General features: G+C 42.5%; 1 protein-coding gene across 3 annotated transcripts in view; it reads right to left on the reverse strand.

The window, feature by feature from the left end:
• The window catches only part of LOC128344345 (estradiol 17-beta-dehydrogenase 2-like), a 41,219-nt gene that overhangs the window by 12,878 nt on the left and 2,696 nt on the right, over nucleotides 1–25,645 (reverse strand). For 2 of the 3 annotated variants that reach the window (XM_053294301.1, XM_053294318.1), the window contains exons 2-3: nucleotides 15,344–15,460; nucleotides 10,686–10,804 (exon numbers count right to left, since the gene is read on the reverse strand). In XM_053294301.1, coding sequence (XP_053150276.1) covers nucleotides 10,686–10,804; nucleotides 15,344–15,460 — 236 coding nt within the window. Of the gene's footprint in view, nucleotides 1–7,999; nucleotides 8,128–10,685; nucleotides 10,805–15,343; nucleotides 15,461–25,645 lie in introns of those variants that run through there. The other variant, XM_053294308.1, reaches the window with a different exon arrangement.

Raw genomic sequence — 25,645 nt, forward strand, 5'->3', positions numbered from 1 at the left:
GAGAGCTGGTCTTGTGGTAGCAAGCATGACTTGTCCCCTTAGCTAAGCAGGGTCTGCCCTGGTTGCATATGAATGGGAGACTTGATGTGTGAGCATTGAAAGATATTCCCTTCAGGGGATGGAGCCACTCTGGGAAGAACATCTAGGCTCCAAGTTCCCTCCCTGGCATCTCCAAGATAGGGCTGAGAGAGATTCCTGCCTGCAACCTTGGAGATGCCGCTGTCAGTCTGTGTAGACAATACTGAGCTAGAGGGACCAATGGTCTGACTCTGTATATGGCAGCTTCCTATGTTCCTATGTCTACAAATAGTTAAAATACAAGCTCAATTACTTTTCATATAGCCAAACTGGAGTTACGATGACTTTAGGAAAAATTGTTCTAATGCTGTAGTGAAGCCACTGTTGTTGGTAGTTAACTGCTGTAACTTAACGAGTGACAAAAATGGCTTCCATATATTATGAGAGAGAGAGAAAAAAGCTGTCTCACATGCCGTACCATGGAATGGGATCCCCTGGGGCTGCTGTGCAATGTGAAAGGCAGCCCCAACAGCGTTGCGCAACAGGGCAGTTGCGCAATGGCATGAAACAGCATGGGGGCAGTTGCGCAGCTCTATTTCCAGTCTTTGCAGTGGAAGCAGTGCTGCACAACTGTGCATGGGCTGTTTTTAAGTTTCTGAGCAAGGGCACTCTTGCACAGCACTCTGTTGACATTGTATTATCTGTGAAACAATTATACAAGTGTGAAAAGAAGAAATTCCTCCATGACAGTGGCCAATAGTCCAAGCTGCTGGGAGTTATAGTCCAGTATCTGCAGGAGGAGGGCCAAAATTATGCAGCCCTGGTCTAAAGCAATAGACTGATTCCCCTCTTGCAGCAAGGTTACCCTGGTCTGTGTTTTGAATTGGGGCCTATGCTCTGAAGTACTAAAAATAAGACTGGAAGGTTTTCTTCATTGTCTGGAAAGGGCCTCTGAGGGTTGAAATTAACTTCTCCCAGGATTGCAAAAGGATATTTGACAGCCATCCAAAAAGCGCAGTTGCTAAATAATGAATAGCACAATAAGTGGCTAAGTGTGGACACATAAAAAATTGCCTGCCTTCTTGGTGATTTTACTTTCCTTCTGTTTGAAAGACTTATGTTCTGCCCCATCCAATGCTCAAGGCATCTCATGACAATAATTAAAAGCACAACACAGATATAGGTAGGTAGGTAGGTAGGTAGACAACACATTGCAATAACTGATCCAAAAAATTGCAGCACAATTTATATTCATTAATTACATATTGCTTGTCAACAAAAACAGCCCTCAAAGCAGTTTATATATAGCAAAACGAATCAGAAAATGGTTCCCTGCCCCAAAGGAGCTCACAATCAAAAATGAAACATGAGGGGACGCCAGCAATAACCAAGTGGGATGCTATGCTAGAATGAGTTCCTTGTGAAATATTAGCGAGTCATTGTAGAATCCAAGGGAAAGGGTTATGTGTGCGAGGAAAAGGCAGTGGAGTGGAATCAGGAATATTAACAGTTTAATGAGACAGATATTATGTACGGAGAGGCAAGTGCAGTCTGCCTTCAGTGCTCTTGCTGCTAGGTGTTTGTTAGCCTTGCCTCTACTCCCAGACTGGAATACAAGTGACTAAAGCCCCATTCAAAAGCTGGCCTGGATCAAGGAATGGATTAACCAAAGATACCACAATCATCGCCAGTTGAGAAGGTGCCTCTTTGCCCAGCTAGCAGGGCCGATCATTTCACTTCAGCTTCCAGACTCCCTTCTAGGTCTTGCGTCGCCCTGCTCTAAGTCATCAGAGAGGTGCTTCAGTGAATCTCTTCACTGAGATTCTGCTCCACAACCCCAGAGCTATTACCCCAAAAAGGCCATTTCCTTGGTGAGGATGTCCTGCAGTCACACCTCGATAAAACTCAGAGCAGGGCTTCAGACTTTGACTTCAGACTTGTCTATCACAGCAGCATCCAATTTGGACTAAGTGATAGAGTGGCCGTGCATCACCACGCGCAGGACCAAGAATGAGCTCTCAGACTCTCAGTCTTTTCTGAGTCTGAGTTAGGAGAGGTTTCCCATGTTGTCATACCAGCTTGGTATTGGCTGCTAACTTGGCAAAGAGGCACCTTTTAACGTGGTGATTCTCTTTATTTAGCAGGGGGAGAGTAACTGGCCCTATCCACCCCCAGCACAGTACCACTCCAGAGACTGTTGCTGGTGTCTATCTTGTGTTTCTTTTTAGATTGTGAGCCCTTTGGGGACAGGGATCCATCTTATTTATTTGTTATTTCTCTGTGTAAACCGCCCTGAGCCATTTTTGGAAGGGCAGTATAGAAATCGAATTAATAATAATAACAACAGCAACAACAACAACAATCCCAGGTCCTTGGGAAGGACTCGATGTCTGGATAAAACAAACCAGTCAATAACACCTGTCTGACTGTGTAAACAAGAAATAATAATAATAAATAATTTCTCCAATCTTTCTTGTTATGGTATTTTCTTTGTGAAAGATCTCAAGAACCTGTTCCCAAGATAAAAGGCAAGTGGCGAAAACAGCCATTGGTGAAAACATTGTTGGCATTTTATTGGTTTGTTTGTTTATCATATATATACAGGTGAAACTCGAAAAATTAGAATATCATGCAAAAGTTCATTAATTTCAGTAATGCACATTAAAAGGTGAAACTGATATATGAGACAGACGCATTACATGCAAAGCGAGATAAGTCAAGCCTTAATTTGTTATAATTGTGATGATCATGGCGTACAGCTCATGAGAACCCCAAATCCACAATCCCAGAAAATTAGAATATTACATGAAACCAATAAAACAAGGATTGTAAATAGAACAATATCGGACCTCTGAAAAGTATAAGCATGCATATGTATTCAGTACTTGGTTTGGGCCCCTTTTGCAGCAATTACTGCCTCAATGCGGCGTGGCATGGATGCTATCAGCCTGTGGCACTGCTGAGGTGTTATAGAAGACCAGGATGCTTCAATAGCGGCCTTCAGCTCTTCTGCATTGTTTGGTCTCATGTCTCTCATCCTTGTCTTGGCAATGCCCCATAGATTCTCTATGGGGTTCAGGTCAGACAAGTTTGCTGGCCAATCAAGCACAGTAATCCCATGGTCATTGAACCAGGTTTTGGTACTTTTGGCAGTGTGGGCAGGTGCCAAGTCCTGCTGGAAAATGAAGTCAGCATCCCCATACAGCTCGTCTGTGGAAGGAAGCATGAAGTGCTCCAAAATCTCCTGATAGACAGCTGTGTTGACCCTGGACTTAATGAAGCACAGTGGACCAACACCAGCAGATGACATGGCTCCCCAAATCAACACAGACTGTGGAAACTTCACACTGGACTTCAAGCATCTTGCATTGTGTGCCTCTCCATTCTTCCTCCAGACTCTGGGTCCTTGGTTTCCAAATGAGATGCAAAAGTTGCTCTCATCAGAAAAGAGGACTTCGGACCACTGAGCAACAGACCAGTTCTTTTTTTCTTGAGCCCAGGTAAGACGCTTCTGACATTGTTTGTTGTTCAGGAGCGGCTTGACAAGAGGAATACGACATTTGAAGCCCATGTCCAGGATCCGTCTGTGTGTGGTGGCTCTTGATGCACTAACTCCAGCCTCAGTCCACTCCTTGTGAAAGTCCCCAACACTTTTGAATGGCCTTTTCCTGACAATCCTCTCCAGGCTGCGGTCATACCTGCTGCTTGTGCACCTTTTTCTTCCACACTTTTCCCTTCCACATAACTTTCTATTAATGTGCTTTGCTACAGCACTTTGGGAACATCCAACTTCTTTTGCAATTACCTTTTGAGGCTTTCCCTCCTTATGGAGGGTGTCAATGATGGTTTTCTGCACAACTGTCAAGTCAGCAGTCTTTCCCATGATTGTGATTCCTAATGAACCAGACTGAGAGACCATTTAAAGGCTCAGGAACCCTTTGCAGGTGTTATGGATTGATTAGCTGATTGGAGTGGGACACCTGGAGCCTAGACTGTTGAACCTTTTCACAATATTCTAATTTTCTGGGATTGTGGATTTGGGGTTCTCATGAGCTGTACGCCATGATCATCACAATTATAACAAATTAAGGCTTGACATCTCGCTTTGCATGTAATGCGTCTATCTCATATATCAGTTTCACCTTTTAATTTGCATTACTGAAATTAATGAACTTTTGCACGATATTCTAATTTTTTGAGTTTCACCTGTATATACCACCAATAGGTGGTATACAACATACATAAAAACAGAATAAAAAAACAAATCAATTTTACAAAATAAAAACAATTAAACAGTTCATTGTAACAGTTGACATTAATTCTAACTAAAAGTCTGAGAAAACAGGTGTGTCTTGAGGGTATTCCTAAAAGCAGTTGGAGATGCTCTTCTTTGAACAGGGAACATATTCTAAAGCCCTGGGGCAGCCACAGAAAAGGCCTGGTCCCGAGTTGCCACCAAATGAGTCCACTGAGGATGAGCTTAATAGGCGGCAGGGTTCATGACAATGAAGGCAGTCTCTTAAGAAACCTGGACCTATGTCATTAAGGGCATTAATAGCTTTATATTTCATAACCTTAGCCCCTGTTACTAGTGAGGTCCAGAATAATTGTAACAGAGAGACTGTGGACCAGTTTTTAATGAGGTGATCATCTAGTCTGAGGTGTACTGCTTCAAATTGCAGGTGAGATTTCAGCCCACAACATAGTTTTCAAAAATAGTAAGAATTTCAGTTTTAATTTTTATATATATTCCAGACTGGGTGCACTGAGAGGGCGGTGGAATGTATGTGGGGAGGGCGCCGAGTTTTGAGCAGCATGGGTAATTAAGGGTGGATGTTGGGTGCAGAAGCGCCCTGAAGGTGTGGCGCACCGGGAATATGCCCTGTTGCCCTGTGGGACAGTCCAAGCCCGAGGGGATCAGATCTATTGGGTACATCACCTTGTGGCCCCCATTCAGCATTTATCTGCAAAGGATAGAGCATTTTGAAGCCTCAAGAGTCAAAATAATGGAATCTCTTTCTCATAGAAGCCAAACTACTTTGGGGATAAGGGTGGAGAGAGAAGAGGAAGCTGTTATTTAAAAATCATACCAAATATCCATGATCGGTGATAATATTTTCTTCAAAAACCAAAACAAATAAAACCCCTGTTCTTTTACTGTAGTAAAACTGACCAAGAATTGTATTCTGCTCACTGGAACACAGCATAAGAACCTGCCTTGTACAGAGTCAGACCACTGGTCCATCTAGGTCAGTGTTTTCTACACAGAATGGCAGTGGCTGTTCGAAGTTTCATGCAGAAGTCTTTCCCAGCCCTACCAGGAGATGCCAGGGATTGAACCTGGGACCTTCTGCATACAAACAGAGCCTCGCTGAGCTACAACCCCATCCTGAAGATGGATTCACTGGGCAGAGCTATTTCCCTTTGAAAAGTACCAAGGAAACTTGTAAAGACTTGAGGTATTTTTTTTTTAAAGGCTGTGTCTAAGAGACAGCAGTTCCAACAGTGTCTCTCACACATCATACCTGCCTGATGGTGAGGTTATGCTCCAGAGGAAACTTCCATTATCTCTTCCCTTGTACCCTAGATGTCTTCTGTCTACAGTGAAACTGTTCTTCCCTCCAGGAGGAAATTAACTCCCAGAAGGCCTTCCTGGTGTGCTGATTTGAGTCACTGCCAGAAGGAAAACACATTGAGACAATTCTGAGTTATAGTGTGAGAGCTAAAAGGCCATAGTTTTGCTCATCCAAAACTCTCTCTGTGTTGAAAGCTTAATTTTCAATAGCCTTTCAGCAGGCTTTTCTTCACTGCTTCCTTTCATCTTAGATCACTTATCCCTGAAGGTAAAATTTCGACATCTCCTCACATAAACTTGATTTGAAAATTGCATTACAGGCTCACAATGCAATCAGCCGATCATCTTTCCAACCACATCTAACCCATAAACTTTTGTTACTGACCTATGTTTGCAATTTATTGCCATTTATAGTGCTTCCATTCTTGCAACTAGGAAGCAGCGGATCCCATCTCCACATCATTTGTTCCAGCATTTTATTTATGAGCACGATATCTTTAAGCTTAACAATAATGTTTCATTCTGTACAAGTAGAAAGGTGAACAAGGAGAACCTTCGTACAAAATCTACACCAATTTTAATCACTGCTCAATTCAGATCACCCTAAAGTGTCAGAAAATAAGTTACTGCTTATTTATTTACCATCAGCTTCACATTTTAAGCAATGTGGGGTTGTATTACAACAGATTTTTTTTTAAAAAAAGAATGTACTTTGCTTTTCTCACAAATTATGGCCCAAAGTGGCTTACAATCTTAAAAACTCAAACCCACACCCTCTGTAAAATTAGGCCTCCACCTTTCTACTAGAATTTTAATAAAATAATAGAGTAGAATAATATAGCCACTATTATTATTATTATTATTTTACATTTATATCCCACTCTTCCTCCAAGGAGCCCAGAGCGGTGTACTACATACTTGCGTTTCTCCTCACAACAACCCTGTGAAGTAGGTTAGGCTGAGAGAGAAGTGACTGGCCCAGAGTCACCCAGCAAGTCTCATGGCTGAATGGGGATTTGAACTCAGGTCTCCCCGGTCCTAGTCCCGCACTCTAACCACTACACCACGCTGGCACTAGCAGTAGGACTTTTTCTCTGGTGGCTTTTTCTTTCCCCCCACAGTGTGTCACTATCCCTTCTCTTGCCAAAAGCTTCATATAATTATACAGACTGAGGCACAGTAGTGTCTAAGGCTGTTCTCACAAACACCCTGCGCTCAAGCCCGGCTCTTAGCTGAATGTAAGGGCGCAAATACAAATGCGCCCTTAATCTGGCTGCCGAGATTGTGTCAGCTACTTGCAGCTCGTGCGGATGCAGAGATGGGGACCTAGAGTGTCCGTCACCTGGGGGAACACCCCCCCCCGTTCACTCTGCTCTGCGCACGGTGTACTGACAATAAGTCAGCAACAAGTACTGGCCTCAGAATGACCCACCCTGCTCCGTGCTGCATGGAGCAGCAGGGATCATGTGGGAGCCCACTCCCACCACACTCCCACCACGCTCCTACCAAGCAAAGAATTATCGTCTGCGGCGAAGGCAAGGTTTGCGAAGCCTCCACCCCCCCCCCCCCCCGCCCATCCAACCAACCAGTAGGTCTTGTGAGGGTAGGTCTGTATAGCTAAGATGTGGTGTACATTATAAGCCACGAACATTCTATCAGTCATAAAATACAAACCATCTGTTCATTTTTCCTGAAATTTGGTAGGGAGCAACTGTCACAAATTCCACTCTCCGTTTAGATTTGAGAGATGGCAGTTTGACAATGAACCCCTAAGAAGCTGATTTTACTTGTCGGCGACCTATATTTAACCAAGTGTAACCTAACTTTATTTTTTCCCCTTGTCTCTTTTAAATGTATCCAAAAATTCAAGGTCATACTGGAATGCATTATTTTTTCATTTGAAAAATCATCTGTTGAGTATTTCCCTTTCAAATCCCTATTATAACAGCAGCATCACCTTAAGGTGCACATCACAACACATGTCAAATGTCCTGATTGATTCTTTCCAGCAATCTTTTTCTTCAGTAAAGTTGGCTGCCATCTGCTTTTCTCTTTAGCTGTGTGGACCAACTGAAAAGCTGCCCTGTCTCACTAATTTGACCCTCCATTCAGAGCAGAGACTAGGTTAGCTCACTTGAGCTGATTCTGTGTTTGCATCACTGCCTAACAGTGCTATCGTTTGCATGTGTACTCCAGGGTAAAGCTTACTTTTAACAAAGAGAGTAATGGAAATATGCTCTCCTAAAGAGGAGAAGAAAATGTGAGGTGATAATGCCTGTTCAATAATAGATAATAATGCCTGTTCAAAAGGGAAGCAAGGGACCATGGTTAAGTTCCTTTCAGTTCATCACTTCTGCTGCTTCATCTCCACTTCTCCCCCGCCCGCCCACTTCCTGATGTCTTGTCTATCTGCTTTCTTCTCTTCTTTCTCTTTCTCTTCTCCTTTCACTCTCTCACCGAGATTTTCTCTCTGACATTTCCTCGCCTTGCTCATTCCCAACATTCTGCACCCTTCTCTTCACTTGCTCTGCATCCTGCAATGTTATAGAATAAGCATTACATCATTATAGCACTTGGTAATGAATTCAAAATATTAATGGTCTCTTTTGTGAAGAATTACTTTATTCCTGAATCTACTGTCCATCAGTAACATTGACTGAGCCCGAATTCTAGAGTTATGGGGGAAACCTTCTCTTTATCTGATTTCTCTGCATCATTCATAATTGTATTAACTGGGATCATGTCCCCCCTTCATTGTCATTTTTCTAAACTAAAACAACCGTCTTTCTTTGTAGGAAGGGTATTCCAATCCCTTAATCATTTGGGCTCCTCTTTTGTACCATTCTCAATGAGATTCTTTTTGAGATGATGATGATGATGATAAATAAACTTTATTTGTTAGCCTCCCCATAAGAAATTGTTCTCTGGGTGGCTCACAACACAGCATTAAAACATAAAATAAAAACACACAACACATTAAATCATAACAGACCAAAAAGGGGGGGGGAGAGAAAATACAAAATATAATACAAAACAATTTTAAAACTCTTTTTAAAGTACTTTAAACATCAAATTTTAAAATCAAAATTTAAATCTAAATGGCCCGAGTGAACAAAAAGTTCTTTATCTGGCATCTAAAAAAACAAAGTGAGAAAGCCAAGTGGACCTCACTGGGGAGGCTATTCCATAAGTGGGCAAAATCACTGAAAAGGCCATCTCCCTAGTAGCCTCCTGCCTCACGTCATTGGGCAGGGGCACCCAGAGGAGGGTGTCTGAAAAAGATCTTATGGTCTGGGTTGGGATATATAGGGCAAGGTGCTCCCTCAGGTAGCCCGGTCTCAAGCCATTTAGGGCTTTAAAGGTTAAACCAGCACCTTGAACTGGGCTGGGAAATGGACTGGGAGCCAGTGCAGCTGACAAAGCACTGGCATAATATGCTCAGAATGTCCAGTCCCAATTAATAATTTTGCAGCCCTATTTTGTACCAGCTGCAGTTTCTGGTAGTGTTCCCAACAGTCCTGTATTATATGGGAAGTCCTGTATCTGAGGCAAATTCTCTTGTCCCAAAAGGGATGCTGTTTCCCCCATATTATTGGCAGAGCCTGGGGCTCTCCCTCATCCCTCAACGCATTTGTATTGAGCCCTTTGAAGTCTGGGTAAAGTCCATATTATAATGTAAAAGAAACAACAAAGTTCACCAAAGAAGCCCCAGTTGCTCTGCAGACTTGCAGGAGCAATTGCCTGGTTTTATTTGCATCTTGCAAGTTGCTAATTGTTTACTTATCAAATGTAAATAGACCTACAGGCCCCTGTTAACCAACTCACACCACTTCTAGCAGATAAAAAAGCCTTTCAGTGAGACTTTCATTGGGGAAGGTGTGGGGATGTAGTGTGTGTGTGTGTGTGTGTGTGTGTGTGTAAACCTGGGGGATTATCTTAATTTTTCACCTGACGCTTGCTCTATGTCTATGTGGGATAGTCTGTGTGAACAAGAAACTTTGTGAAACCATGGGGCTTGTTTTGTTGTTGTTACAAATGCATTGCTACTCAGGCTTCTAGGATGACCCCACCCACAGATGACCTAGCCCCCAAGAACACCCCTCCCAATTTGTTTCCCATATTCAGGCAATGGAATGTTGGCATCCCTGGTTTCTGAACCCTTTTAAAAGTATATCTAGAACTGTGCACAGTTTTCCAAATCCAGCTGTCCTGTAATACATTATGTTCAGCACTCATACAAAAGTGTACAGTGTACACAGGGACATATCCATACACAGGTACAATCATTCACATGTTATGCTGAATGCAGATACAGAAGTACACTTCCTGTCTGTACCATATATCTGAAGGGCCTGTATCTTGGTTCACTTTTTAAATGGACACAGGTACAGTCATTCACACAAAGACATGTACGAGTGTAAAGACATCTGTACACTCGTACAGCATAATGTCTGAACTGGCCTATAGTTTTATATAAAGATGATTATGATACTAGGTGTTTCGTTTTCCCTAACAATCTCTAGCATGAAATTTACCTTATTCATTGCGACCACATGCTGAGTTGACATTTACTTGGAGCTGTCCTCTCTGACTCCAAGCTCTTTCTTTATTGGTCACCACCACATCATTGTGGCGTATATGTGATGCTGGGATTTTTTTGCCCCTATATGCGAACTCTAACATTCACATTGAATTTCATTTGGCCCATTCACCCAGTTTGGAGAGAACCTTTCCAGAGCTCTTCACAGTCTACAATCCATGCTCATGCCCTTTGTTCACGCCATTAGAACAGCTCATACAGTCACCGATTTTCATGCCGCCGCTCCCTTTTCAAGAAACACTTTAGAAAAAAGGGATTATTTTCTTATGAAGGCAGCCATGTCTCCATATTAGGCACCTGTCAGAGACATACATTTCCTATGGATTTAATTTAGGAGAGGTCCTGAAATGGTTCAACACAGCTCCAAACTTCTAGACATTCAAAATTTTGACCAGGATGTTCTGGCTGTGGTTGACATTTTTACAGAAATTATTGCTTTGGCTTAATGAGCTCCGTAATGAGAGGGTATTGGATGTGTACAAGCTGACTCACCTGTAAGTCTTGATATTTAAACAGAGCTGTCTGCAGAGGGGTAAGCAGCTGGCGACCTCTCTTCTTCAGACAAAGGCACACAGTCTTTGTTGGAACACAGAGGAGGGCAATCAGGAAAGCTGCAAATAGGAAAATCACGCTTGTGCTCAAACTGTGCCTAGACCATCTCTCTTAGTAACATTCCACACTTCATTTCAGCCTTGCCACTCATTGTCCTGGAAACATCTGGACCAGATGTTTCCAGGAAGCCCATAAGCAGGGCCATAGCCCTCTCCTGCTGCTGCTCTCCAGTAACTGATATTCAATGTTATACTGCTTCTCAACATGGAGGCTCCACAAAGCCATCATAACATAGCCACTGATCAATCTATCCTCAAAAATTGTGCATAATTCCCCTTTTAAAGCCATCTAAGCTAGTGGCTATCGCCACTAGTGGAAATTTTCACGTGTTAATTTTGCATTATGTGAAGAACCACTTTTTGTGTTTGTGCCGCTGATCTATTATTATTATTATTATTATTATTATTATTATTATTATTATTATTATTTTGAATAGTTAAAAGAATTCTTAAAGTCATTTACCTAGCAAAAGAATGAGAAGATGGTTCCAAAGGGGCTCACACACACACACAAAAAGACACAATGGAGACACAAGGGAAAGCCCCTGGGAGAAAGGCTGCACCTGGATGAAAAGAGACAGTTGCTCTCTCCTTGTTAACTATAGGAGCCATCACTTCAAAAGATGCCTCTTGGACCAGTTAGCTATTAATTGGATGATCCCAAAGTATTATGAGATATGGTGAAAAGCTTAGCTTCAGCAAGGTGATTGCATCGTGTGTTCTCAGACCATGCCCGGGGACCGATTTCATGCACTCCTTCTCAGTGATACACCTCAGTGTCCAACTGTGAATGCAGAAAGCTGTGGATGCAAAAAAAGTGTAGTCATTCTGCTAAACAGAAACTTGCCACCAAACAGGGCTTGCAATGAATTACTGAGGCATGTAATTGCTTTATCAAATGCAACATCATGCATTGGGTTTGCAATCCAGGCCATCAGCTTGTGATATGCCAAAGTTCTTGCATGCACTGTTTCTGAATTAAGACTCCAGCCATTAATAATCAAGTCCATTCCATCCAGTTGCCAGCTTCAAATGCTCCATACCATTGGTGGAACCTCCCAAAGTCCTGAAGTTGTCTTAATCAGATGACACATGCAACATTTGTATCAATAGACTACCTTTAATTGCTAACAGGATATGCAATGTCAGAGAAATGTAACACTCTCCTGAGGATGCTCTGGAGTCAGAGGGCAGCCCCAATGCTGTTAAGGATGGGAGAAACCAGGAAAGTGCTGCAGACACAATCACACGTTCCTTAACAGCATCAGGGCTGTTTTCCAGCTCATCAGCAGCCCCAGGGCACAAAGCTACATCTCTGTAATGCTGTGGGCTTCATATTAGTCACTATACTAAAGTTACAATCCTATGCACACTTACTTGGAAGCAAGCAACATTGACCTCATCATGCCTTGCATCTGCATCAGCTTACAACAAACTGGGATGTAAATATTCTTCACAGAGATTCCCCAAGTCCCATATTTCACTCATCATTCATGTAGCTCCCCCTCTAAGCCTCTGTTGCAGTCTGCTGGCAAGTGACTGACTGATTGTGGGAGGGAATTAATTCTGGATGGTGATGATGGTGGAATACGGAAGTAGTTGCTCTGCCCAGAGATGAATCCATTCAGGCGGCAGCTGAAGGCAGAAATCAGGCCAAACCATGAAATGAGTTGTCACATATTATGGCTACTATGTAGACTACAGAAATGCTATTTAGGGCATAATGTTTGAATCCGTTCCAAGGGAAAATAGATGGAATTACAATGGAGAGAGAAAGCTGCAGAAAAGAATAGAAACAACACAGTAAAGATGTAGGATGGGAGAGACACCAGACTGAATGGAACAATTTCCTTCAGAAGAACCTAGTTACAGGTGTGCTTCCTAAAGGAATTTGTAACACTTGTGGATTAAACACACACACACACACGAACCCAACTGATTGGCACTCTAAAGTTGCAGTCCTAATGCATACTAATAGGCCTTACTTTAAAAAACCCAAACAAGTAGTTCTGTGTAGAATGATTGGAGCTTTCTTTCCACTTCTTTTAACATGATGACTTTTACCTAGGATCCCCTCCCATGTGCTAAAAAGTTGGTTTGTTTTCAACTGTCAACACATGGGTTACAAAGGAATGTTGCCTATACTTTGAATGGCTGCCACAACATGGCGGATCAGCAAAAAATGCCCCCATCTGGGTCCCCTAGGACTCTCTCCCATGTGCTGTGAATTTAGTTTATAGCAGCACACAGTGCCGGATTAACCTAGTAGCAAATGTAGCATGTGCTATGGGCCTCGTGTTTTCGACGGCCCTGCACGCCCGGCTTCCAGCTGCCCCTGCTGCTCTCTTCTTGGTGCCGCTTGGCTGCCGCCGCCCGATTCCAACTGGCTGCCTTGCCCTCTTCACCCATGTACTTCTTGTGGGGGCTGATACTATAGGTGTGGGCAGCCCACCCCGCACGCACTCCCTCCGTCCTCATGCCTACGGTGCGCAACCTCCTTTATTCAACAAGTGACGCATGCACAATTGCAATCGCCTGTAAATAGCCACTCCATGGGCGCTTCTCTCTCTCTCTCTCTCTCTCTCTCTCTCTCTCTCTCTCTCTCTCTCCACCTGACTCCTCTTTCCACCCGTGCTTGGGCTGGCTGGCTTTATGCTCATGAAAAGTGTGTCTACCCACCACTGCGCACCGCCATTCCTGCCATTCCCGCAGGGTGCTTCTGAATCCAACTAACGAGCCCACCCTCCAAAAAACAATTCTGAAGAGCCGGGCCTGCCAGGTGGGCACCAGGTATGTGTGGGGAAGAGCGTGCTGAGAAGTGGGCTCAGCCCTCCTGCTTGTCTCCACCGCTATTGGGCTTCTTTGCAAAAGCAGCTCCTCCCCCGCCGGGGAGAGTTGGTTTTAACTAGGGAGGGAGACATTTTCTCGAGGAATCCTTGTATGGGGCTGGTTGCTCTATGGGGCAGCCTTTGGTGAGCACCCTTGTCATGCTGCTGGCTGCAGGGGGCGGCAGCGGTTCTGGGGGTGCTGAGGGCGAGCTGTGCTGTGGCTGGATGGACTGGGTACCGGTTGAAGCCTTCTGATGTCCCCTGGATGCCAAGTTCTGTTGTGCGACCTGCAGCACCCCCCACTGCTGCTCATCGGAGGCTGCCCGACTAGACCAGGTGCAGTGCCCCACTGTGGGCCTGGAGGAGCAGGGCCTCCCTGGGGCTTTGGAGCCAGGAGCCCCCACTGAGGACCCATCTTCAAATTTCCCAAGTAAGATGGCTCTTGGCAACACCTACTCTTGGCTAATTTCGGAGTGGCCAGTGATCGATTTTAAATAATGCATGGAATTCTGAAAATTTCTAAAGGGTTTACTCTGTGTGTGTGTGTGTGTGTGTGTGTGTGTGTGTGTGTGTGTGTGTGTGTGGACACCAACTTTAGTTACTGGAGTGGTGCAGTGCTGGGGGTGGATAGGGCACATTGCTCTCCCTTGCTAACCATTAAGAGGAATGCAAAGTTCTGGTTAGTTTGTGATTGGTCAAGAAGCTATGAATCTACTGGGACTTGTGTAGTCTTTTTCTTTTGGCAAATACACTCCAGCCCAGATATATTCATATTCTCTCTCTCTCACTCACACACACACACACACACACACACACACACACACTCTCACTCACTCACTCTCTCTCTCTCTCTCACACACACACACACTGCTTATTTTGCAGGCGGCACCATAAGCTCATTAGGTCCAGTGTCCAGAATTACCTAGCTGTACAACTGCATTTGGTGTGACTGTTTTACCATGCTTCCTCAGATAAGATATTTTTACTGCCTTCTGCTTAACTTTATTGACCTCCAGAATGTTGTTTTATTGTTTTTAAATTGTGGCCTGAGCTACCTTGCAAGTTTTTTGTAAAAATTAAGAAGTCAAGATACATTCTAAAACAAACAAACAAATAAATGAAATAATAGCACATTTAATGCGAGAGCCAATTCAAAATATTGTATAATATACAATACAAAACATGCAGCGTAGTCTGGAGCCTGATAATAAGAGATACAAAAATAATATACTTGATATACGTAATTTATGTTTTAATATTTATGTGCATTTTTAAAATTTAAGGCCCCTTTATAACATATGCTACAGGCCCCACACTAGCTTAATCCATCCCTGTCAGCACATGGTTTACAAAGGGGTGTTACCTATACTTTGAGTGGCCATCTTGGTTCAAGATGGTGGACAGGGGAGAAATACCTCTATTGAGGTCTCCTTGGACACTTCCCAAATTCTGTGAATTTTATCAGACTAATAAAACAATAACAAAAGTCATTAGAGGGGTGGGCATGCGTACACACACACATATCTCATAACCCTTCTTTCCTTGGGAAAGTAGGCTAAAAATGTATGGAACTGGGTTGTAAATGTTTAGATGACCAGAATGTCAACTAAAATGAGGCCTGGATGCTTCAATGCTTGTGTTGTGTAGGGATTTCCAATATTTTCAATAGTTGTCCATTATAAGACTGAACATCCTTTCCATTTACTCCTACCAGGAGTCACGCAGCACTTCTTCTGTTTAGGAGTCACTTTTCTTTCACATATTTTTTGTGTTTCTGCCTCTTCATCCCATATCATTATTGAAGGCTTCTTCATCTCTCCAGACAGTCCTGCCAAATTGAAAATGTTACTAATTATGTGAAATTTCTATAACATTACATTAGTTATTGCATCTAGACACATAGTTCAAACTTGTCCTTGGAAACAGAACTTATTCACCTCGTACTGCAAAACTTTTTGCTTTACCCACTTGTTTGGCCTGCCATTTTTATGTAAATTTGTTTGTTCATAATGTGATAACACAGCTGAGCATTGAAAGATTGGAATGGAATTTGGTACACACCTTCAGAGCACTATTCTGTTTCATGTTTGAATAACAGCTCAAACCCACACATGTTCTCATGGGTGGAGTGCAGAATGTAAAATATATTGTAATGCAATATCTGCCTTAAAGATTGAGATGTTGAAATGAAGGTGGGTGGTGTGCACATCCAGGACACCATTCTATGTTTTATGGTCATAACTCAGCTTGACCCACACACCAATTTTCAGTGGAGCCATGGAAAATGTTAAAAATACCCCAATACAACATCTGAACTGAAGACTGAGAGATCACAGTGAAATACAGTATGTATGTTTGTGATACAATTCTCAGTCAAATTTGTAATGTCTATTTGTGATATAATTCTCTGTGTCAAGTGAACATCTGCTAGACCACAACATCCACTTTCAAAAAGGAAAGGAAAAATGCATATTATATTGTAATGCAATTGCTGCCAGGAAGACTATGATCATTCATCGGAATGAAAGGTGGTGTTCATGTTCAGGGCACAAATCGACACTTCACATCCAGACTCAAACTCATCACTACTGCTGTTTCCAAGAGGACCAGGAAGATGTTAAATATACCATACTATGGTATTTCCCTTGAGCACTGAGATATCGCAGTGAAACTTGGCACATACATTTACAATTAATTTCCCCATGTGAAGTTTGTAGACACAATCATTTTATTTACGAGGAAGAGACAAAAAATGCAAGGCAAATACACTGCAATATTTGAAGTAAAGTCTCTCAGACATTGTATCTACTGATGAAGACATTTCTGGCAAGTCTCTCAGCCTGGGCCCATTAGTAGGACTGCAGAAAAGCTCTGAAGAATATGTGAGGGGAGGTTTCCAGCTTGAGCAAACCACCAAGAAAAGGGTCTGCAGGCAGCCAGATCTCCCTTCCAGCAGACAAAACTGAAGAAGAGCTTTGTCGCTAGGAAGAGAGTAGCAAAGGTCCGAAAGCCCATCCCAAGCAAGTCCTTTCATGAGGCAAGGTGAAGCAGTAGCCTCAGGCAGCAAATTATTGGAGCACTGACAGATCAGTGAGATGCCCCCCACACACACACACACACTTCTGCCATCAGAGCAACTCTTTGGGACTGTTCTGACCCTTACAAGCTTTGCAAGGAGAGTCTCTCCTCACAACCCTTGCAAAGTGTGAAAAAAGCACAAGGAAAAAAGAGGAGGCTGCTGGCAACCTTCCCTCCCTGCTCCCCCCTGAGCCACTCAAAGCTTGCAGTTTTGAAAGGGGGTCGCCCCCCACCAGGGACGTGGGGCAAGGCAGTATTTGGTGTTTTGCCTCAGGTGCCATAGCTTGGGCCAGCCCTGGCCCATCCCCTCTCCGTGCTTGCCCCCCATCCATTTTTCTTCTTTACTCTTCACTTTGAAGGATACCTTGTCCCCAGGTGAGTCCTTACTCCAGTTTGCATCATGGTCTGAATTTAGTTACCCAGCTCCCTAAGTGTAGTGCTGAACATACCGCAGTTGCACACACTCACTCGCAGAGTGCACACATACAAACTAGTTTATTCCCCGAACTGTCTGAGGATGTACTGGGCCTGTGTGTGAATTCCATCACGTCTGGTTTTACACACAGATCGGCAACGCCTTACCAAAACAAGATGACATATGGAATGGCAAGCAACAGTACCATGAAACAAAGTTAAAACATCTGATCTCTTGTTTCCCAGATGAAAGGAACACTCCAAGGCCACAGTAGTAAATTTCCTACTTCTCTTTGAATGTTTAGTCATAATATTTGCCCACGAAAGAAGCACAGCTGTTGCAAAGGGCTACATATGTTTGCTTTTCATTATTTATTGTGTTTGTCATATGGGTGGTTATTCACTTTGCTACCGTTTCTTTTAACCCCAGCCTTAGGAGTTCCTTTATCAACCTGGCATGCGGCAAACTGTTCAGAGGTTGCCAAGCTGTTGAGTGAACAGTTTAACACTCTCTTAAAGAAGTCATATATTGAACCACTCAGGAGCAGAAAGGAAACGTATGAAGCAAGCTTAAGATGACTGGTATTTGTTAATGAAAAATGGTTCTGCTAACTGCACCTGGAGCTAAAATCTACAGACTGTCTCTTATAAGACATTGCATATGCCACTACTGAATCTCGTCCAAAATCGACACATATTGCATAAGCTATGAAAAGTGCATGCACGCATAAATGGCAGCTTTCCTCTTTAAAATACAAGCTACAAGGCAGAAAGAATCAGCTTCACCTATTCATGTTTAGGAAAAACGAATGTGATGATTTCTAATCACTGTAAAAGTAAAGGTAAAGTGTGCCGTCAAGTCAATTTAGACTCTTGGCGCCCACAGAGCCCTGTGGTTTCCTTTGGTAGAATACAGGAGGGGTTTACCATTGCCTCTTCCAATGCAGTTTAAGATGATGCCTTTCAGCATCTTCCTATATCGCTGCTGCCTGGTATAGTACCAACAGGGATTTGAACCAGCAACCTTCTGCTTGTTAGTCAAGCATTTCCCTGCTGCACCACTTAAGGTGGTATAACCAGTGTACCCTTTGTAATTAACATATCTTTACATGTTGTAAGGATATCTGAACCTCAGTATAGTCCTAAGAGGATAATTAGTTGTAATATTAATATATTGCAAATAATTATCATCCTAGGATTATACTAAGGTTTTACAGTTGATAAATTGCACTTTGGAAAAAGGCATATGTGTCTTAAGGGGCAGATTTATATACATAACTGTTTCTAATCTCTCTTTCTGTCTGGGGTGTGGTGGGGAGCAGGAGTGAGGGACAGGCACTTACTTATTCATCAAGCTGTGGGGAAGAATCTCCAGCAGATGCTGCTAATGCATGATCTTAGAAGATCCATTTATAGGGCCTGTCACCAGCTTTTAAAGCAGGAGCAGCTTCACAGTGGCAAAACCTGCCTGAAATGATGCTTCAGCACATATCCCACAGCAGTGGACCAGTTTGGATGACACTTCACTCACTGGCCTAACCACATGTATGCTGTGTGTGTAAGGGCATGCACAATCATGGTGCACACACACATCCTTGATAGTCACACAGTGAGATGACACATCAGCCCAATGGCCCACTGTCATGGAATAGATGGTAAGCCAGTTGAAATGCTTCATTTCAGGCAAGGTTTGCTACTGTGAAGCTCAGCGTTCTGCTGTAAAAGCTGGTGACAGGGCCTTGACTCGGCCATGTATCACTGCTGAAGATGCCTCCCCCACACTTGAAGCATATGTGAGTGCCATTCCGGCCTCACTCCTGTCATCTCCAAGCCCCATATGGACATAGCTAAATGAATGCACATGACTGTATACTAGAATGTCTGTCTACTATTGCAGACTTGGTGGAACACCCTCCTATTAGAGATTTGTGTGACCCCCCCCCCCGCCCTGCCCTGCCCTGCCCCATGCGGTGCTCTAATGTGTGAGTTGAGTTCTAATGTAGCCTTTGTTTTGTGCCTTTGTAGGGACACTATGGTGTGGTTGCTGTTGGGTTTTTGAGATGTGCTACTGGCGCTGCTGTCTTTTGGTGAGGTTGCTCTTTGGATGCTTCTGTATTGTTTATTATGTCTTATTAATTAGTGTTGTTTATTCTTATTGTTAGCTGTCTTCAGTTGCCAGTGGAAAGAAAGGCAGAACAAGGATGCTTTAAAGTGAATAAAAGAGTATATGAAAAAAAAGGTTCCGCACAAAGAGATGTGAATGCTAGGAGTTCTACAGAAGTAGCAGTTCTAAAACTTATTTTCCAGGAGATACCAACATTAATATGCCACTCCACATTTCGTAAGTCTGAGCCCTGCAATTAAAAACAGGCTCTGGGATCAGAGATTTATAATTAAATGCCAGGTTGGCACATCAGGCTGCAATTAAAAATCCACACTATCTAGTTAGCATTTGTAAATGTCTTCAACTGTAAGGAGATAAAACAGTAACATCTCTGTTCTTATGCCCTGGATTGTTTTTCCTGACTTCTCTTTGTATGCAGATGGTGTGATAATAACTGTAGGCCTCTTCCTTGATTTTGAATGTGTAGAACAATTCTCCACACCTCTTCGAAGGGCACTGTTGTTGTCTGCTTATATCTGGCAGAGGGACAGAGTGTAAACCATGAAAGGTTAGGTTATAGAAGTCAGTCATAGTCAGGGCACTTGTAACAATAACCCTATTCACACATTGGCTGAAATGAGGAAAATTACTCAAAGTAGCCCCATTGAAATCAAAAGGACTTGTCTTTTTAATTTCAACAGGGCTACTTCGAGTAGCTTTCCATACCATGGGAGCAATTTTCTCACAATGTGAGTAGCCCCATTGAAATTAAAAGGACAAGTTCAACCTTGTCCTTTTAATTTCAACGGGGCTACTCTGAGTAACTTTCCTTATCATGTGAGCACTTTTTCTCATCACATCAGTCATCATGTTCATCACACATACACTCTGTGTACTTTGTACTCGTGTACAGATCTGTTTGCACATACAAGCCCTATTCGCAAGTTATTTCAACAGACGTACCATCTGTGTACTGGGTACCCACATTCTGATCTGTACACATGTACAGTCATCCACACAAAAACATGCACCTGTGTACAGACACCTATTCAGACATCATACAATGTAATGTCTGAATAGGGTTAATGGGAGGACACATTCTGCATGAAGGAGTGCAAGTAGAGGACCTAAGGGAAGACATCTCTGGCTGAATGGGGCATTTTGGCTGAATTCTTTTTCTATGCATATAGGTCAAGAACATTAACAAAAGGGATAAGTGGAGAAAGGCAGTTTTGGAAGAGGCTGTAGCTCAGTGGCAGAGCTCCTGCTTTGCATGTAAAAGGTCTTCTGCCTGGAACCCTGGGTTGCGGTTGCCGCCAGGTGCCAGTCATGTGCCAATGGTATGATTCAGTATAAGGCAACTTCTTATGTTCCAGAGATACAAGTAGAACTGCACTCTTCCCTCTACAATAGAACTGACCAACTTCACACACAAAGGGGAGGATGTAAGTTGGAAACCCTAGTAGTGGGTAGCTGGGGTGGCACTGGGGAAAATAATAGGCTGTGCATTGCACTAAAGCAACAATTGGTTGCAAAGTGATGTAAACCCTACTGGGGCACTTTTCACTGGAAGTGATTCTGATGAAAAAAATCACCGGATATTGGTAGATGATTCGATGCGATGCTGCATCGTATTTGGCAATGAATCGGATATTATTAGAGGGTTGGGGAGCTAAGCTTTAAGGGAGATCCATTTGTCAACAAAGAAATAGGCTCCCCTTTGTGGCAGCAATTCAAATCACCGCCTTTTCTTATATTGTCTTACCTAGAATGTACCTGGGCATGAAGCAATGTCATGACCCTGTAATCATAGGGTGCAGCAGCCATTTTTCTTCCCAGTAATGCACCAGGTAAGGGACGCAAAATCACGACATTATTTCCAGCTTTGGTGTATTCTAGGGCAAGGCAATATAAGGAAAGGTGACCATATGAATCACTGCCACTGCCTTCCGGGCAGCTGATTTCTTCAGGGACTGATGGATTTTCATTCTCACCCCAATGCATACTGAAGTATCGGCTCAATATGATCCAGGGCACTCCTAATTCTTCGTGCACAATTCACTCACTACCAAGATCAGGTAAATTCTATATCCAGTCCCAATAATGACAGTTGTACACAACCCTAGAAACTAGGTAGGGTTGTCAAAGTCAACATAGGACACGGCATCCACATATTTATCATTTGCTACTGCTGCAGTAAGGAAAGTTGTATTTGGTAAAGTCCTCCCTTTCATACAGAGATTAAAGACATATTTGTCTCATCCCACATGGATCCCGCATTCCTATACTGCTCTAGTACTCCTCAACTTTGACATGGGACTTTCATCTTCCGTCTCTGACCATGACTGCCAGTGCTTGTGGAGATTTGTCTGAAGTCTGTTTTTTGTTTAGCTTTTCAACTAGTGGATGACAGCATTAGGATTTCACTTCTTGATGCCAAAGATATTCATTCCATCTTTTGTAAACCAACTCTAGGTTTTCCCACCCAAAGTGTCAACCAGATGATCAGAGAGTATCAGTGAAAATGCATTTTCCCCCTGAATTAAGGCTTTGATTTGCTATGTAATTGGGTCAATGCATAGGAAATATGGTTTACGGCCTGCGGTGCGAATGTCATACTGAAAAAGCGCTCTCTGAGCAAAGAAAAAATTGAGGGGAAACATGCTTAAGTGGTTTGTAAAAGAAGGGAAATTAAATGTTTACAAGGTGGCCAGAAGTGGTCAGTTGAAATTATCCTTTCCCACTATTGAACTCAAAATGAGAAAAGTCTGATTTGTATTAGGAAATCTAGCCTTAAATTACAAACAGCTAGAGAAGTTTTATTTCTCCAGTTGTGTACAGAAACTAATTTATGTAGAGCAATGGGAATTACTTCCCCTTTAGAAGTACTGTGGCACTAGCCATGATCCGGCATTAATTGCCCTACAAAGGAAATGGAGTAGAGGGGAAAACAGTAGGAGATGGTGGTGGGGAGCTTAGTCTCACCGTAGCAGATAACATTTCCCTTTTCTTCTTTTCTTTAAAGGGTTGTGCAAGTCCTTTACTGCCTTTCCCACACTCTCCCTGTTCCTTCCCCTTTAACCACATCTGTTCCTCGTTTGGCCCCTAGCCTTGGTCAGCTAAAGGGCAGATATGATAAAAGTTTGTAAAACTATGCATAGTGGGGGGAAGTTAGAAGAGAGGGAAATATCTCTCTCTCTCTCTCTCTCTCTCTCTCTCTCTCATAATACCAGAACACTCAATTAAATTGACTGATGACAGATTCAGGACAGAAAAAAAATATATATATGAAAGCACTTATTCACAAAATGCATTAATTTATGGAATGTTCTGCCATGAGATGCAGTGCTAGCTTACATGGCTTTACAAAGGAATTAGACAGCTTCATGGAGGAGAATAGGTCTGTCACTGTCTATTATCCATAATGGCCATGTGGAAGAACCTCCATGTTAAGAGGCAGCAAAGCTGTCACAAAGATATTCTGCAGGTGTTGACTTCTATGCATGGACCCATGTGTATGGATCTGTCTTGGACTTTGTGAAGATGCAGGGTATAAATCTTTTTAACAAACATATAAACAAACAAACAAACAACATCTCTTCAAGGGTTAAGAAGAGGGCTTGGTAAACTCCTTTACTCATCCCACACCTACTTCAAAGACTGCAAAGGCTGGATTGGGAGTTACCAGTTTCAGTCAGACTTTTACAGCTTTTGAAAAGTGAGTGGGTGGGTGGTGAGTGAATTACTTTGAAAGTAACAGGAAAATCTGGTTCTCAGAGACTGGGTTGCTGGGAGCTGGGAGGGTAACTGGTGGAATTGCTGCACCTGGCTAACCCCTGTTGATACCTATGATGGTGAGGACTCAACAGTGCTCCTCATGAACTGTGTGCACCAAGAATATGCCCCCGACCTGCCGAACACCACTGTATATCAACTAGACCTGAGCAAATTCAGATTTGAAAATTCGGATTTTATCCAAAATTGCACAAAACTGGTAAAAATTGGTAAAATCCAAGTCTGGCTTCCCCCACAATGAATTGGATTGCTAAATAGCAAAATTAATTTTGGAAATACATTGGAATTTTGGAATTTGCAAAATGGCACCCATGAAGCATTTTGGTGGGTGTGTACACTGCCCTGTGCCATTCTTGGAAGGGCAGTATAGAAATGAAATCCATCCATCCAGGGGATATAAAAGGGGAGAAGGGGCATGCTGTTACTCCTATTTATTTATTTATTTATTCAATTTTTATACCATTCTTCCAAAATTGGCTCAGGGCTGTTTACAAATAAAACAAAGACAGTTATAATCAATCAACAATTAAAATATAAAATATCATAAAACAATTAACCAATACAACAGTTTAAAAACCCATAAGATAAAAATTAGATTAAAAACATGTTAAAAACACATTAAAATTTAAAAATCGAATCTTAGTTGAAGGCCTGGGGAAACAAGTACATCTTCAGGGTCCTCCTAAAAGCAAACAGAGAAGGAGATGCTCTTATTTCAGCAGGGAACGCATTCCAAAGCCCTGGGGCAGCCACAGAAAAGGCCCGGTCCTGAGTTACTACCAAACGGGTTTGCGGCACTCATTGTCGGACCTCTCCAGATGATCTTAATAGGCAACAGGGTTCATGACAGAGAAGGCGCTCTCTTAAATATCCTGGACCTAAGCCATTAAGGGCCTTATAGGTAATAACTAGCTCTTTGTATTTCTTTCAGAAACCTATCGGCAGCCAGTGCAGTTCTTTTAGAATTGGTGTTATATGGTCCCTTAAAGTGAACCCAGAGACAAGTCTGGCTACTGTATTTTTGTACCAATTGTATTTTCCAAACTACGTACAAAGGCAGCCCCACACAGAGGGCATTACAGTAGTCAAGCCTAGAAGCCGTTTTAAGGTCACTACTCTCCAAGAACGGATGTATCTGGCGTATCAGCCGAAGCTGATAAAAAGCATTCTTGGCCACAGCCTCAACCTGAGAAACCAGGGAGAGTTTAGGATCCAGGAGCACTCCCAGACTACGAACCTGATCTCTTAGGGGGAGTGTAACCCCATCCAGAACAGGCAGATCTATACCATCTCTCAGATCCTGACCCCCTACAGACAGTACCTCTGTCTTGTTTGGATTCAACTTCAGTCTGTTATCCCTCATCCAGCCCAATATTGCCTCCAGGCAGGCACTTAGGGGGGTCATGCCATTTCCTGATGAAGTTGGTATAGAGAAATCATGAAAGTAAAGGGCAGATTCTTCCACTTGCTGGTGGGATAATGGCTAAGGCAAGTCTTCAGTTTCAGAAGTTTTTGTAATGGTCTGCCAGATTTCACCATTATTAGCCAATTAAAAATAAATAAATCAAAAATTCACGAAAAGTCAGGATTTACCAATTATCTTCAAATCCATTACAGGGAGGCCCTGAAACATGTGTGGCAAGTTTCAAGGTTCTAGTGCCAACTGGTTATTTTTGGTTATTTTTTTCAATTTCCCTATTGACCAGTATGGGGGAAAATCCAAATTTAAGATAGAATTTGGATTCGGATTCTGAATCTGATTCTATATCCAACATTGAGAGAGCCTGTAGAATCCAACTGCAACATTGTCGAAGTTGGATCGGGTCGGATCCAAATCTGTATCCTAATTTTCTGAACACACACAGGCCTAATATCAACTATCAAACACTGTCAAGTTCTTAAAAATACTGAAATAAAATATCCATGGGGTACCAAATACTGATCTCAAATATTCTGATAATATTTGGGGATTGGAGATTATCCACAGAATATTTGCAAAGATCTGCAACAGAGAATAAAAAGAATGTTTGGCAACCTTCTTGTTATTCAAGAATGTTGAGCTGATTTCAGCTGTAAGACACTCTAAGATGTGCACACATCTATTGTAAGCAGCACTGGTCACATGACAGGAGATCAATGACAGCTTTTCTGGGGTAGATTTGGAAATGTTATGAGAAATTCTGCAAAACCAGTTGCAAAAGAGTTGGTGGAAGAGAAACAATGAAAATAAGGAAGGTTTGGAAGTGAAACCTAGCATGTGCTACTGTATAGATTTATAAAACTGCCTGCAGCTCTCTGAAAAACAATTGCCTGTACACAGCTTCCATCTCTTCAAATTTTGTTTCTGTGGATGGACAGAGATAATGTGATATGTCACTCTTCTAAAGCAAAATATAACATTTTGTTGTGAATGCTTAGTCAGAAATTCAGAGTGGATTTGTTTCTAGATTTTATCTGGTAACCAGTAAACTTCTTCCTTATTCTGCAAATAATATTTGGAGAGAGGAAGGAAGATCAACCATCTTCTGTCAGGTTTTAATTCAGTGGTGCTGAGACTCACCCTAACTAAAAAAACCCTGCCCTGAATACCATTTGAACCTCACTGAAATAAGAAAGATTAAG

Source organism: Hemicordylus capensis, chromosome 1 (assembly GCF_027244095.1).
Source record: "Hemicordylus capensis ecotype Gifberg chromosome 1, rHemCap1.1.pri, whole genome shotgun sequence".
Classification (NCBI taxonomy): domain Eukaryota; kingdom Metazoa; phylum Chordata; class Lepidosauria; order Squamata; family Cordylidae; genus Hemicordylus; species Hemicordylus capensis.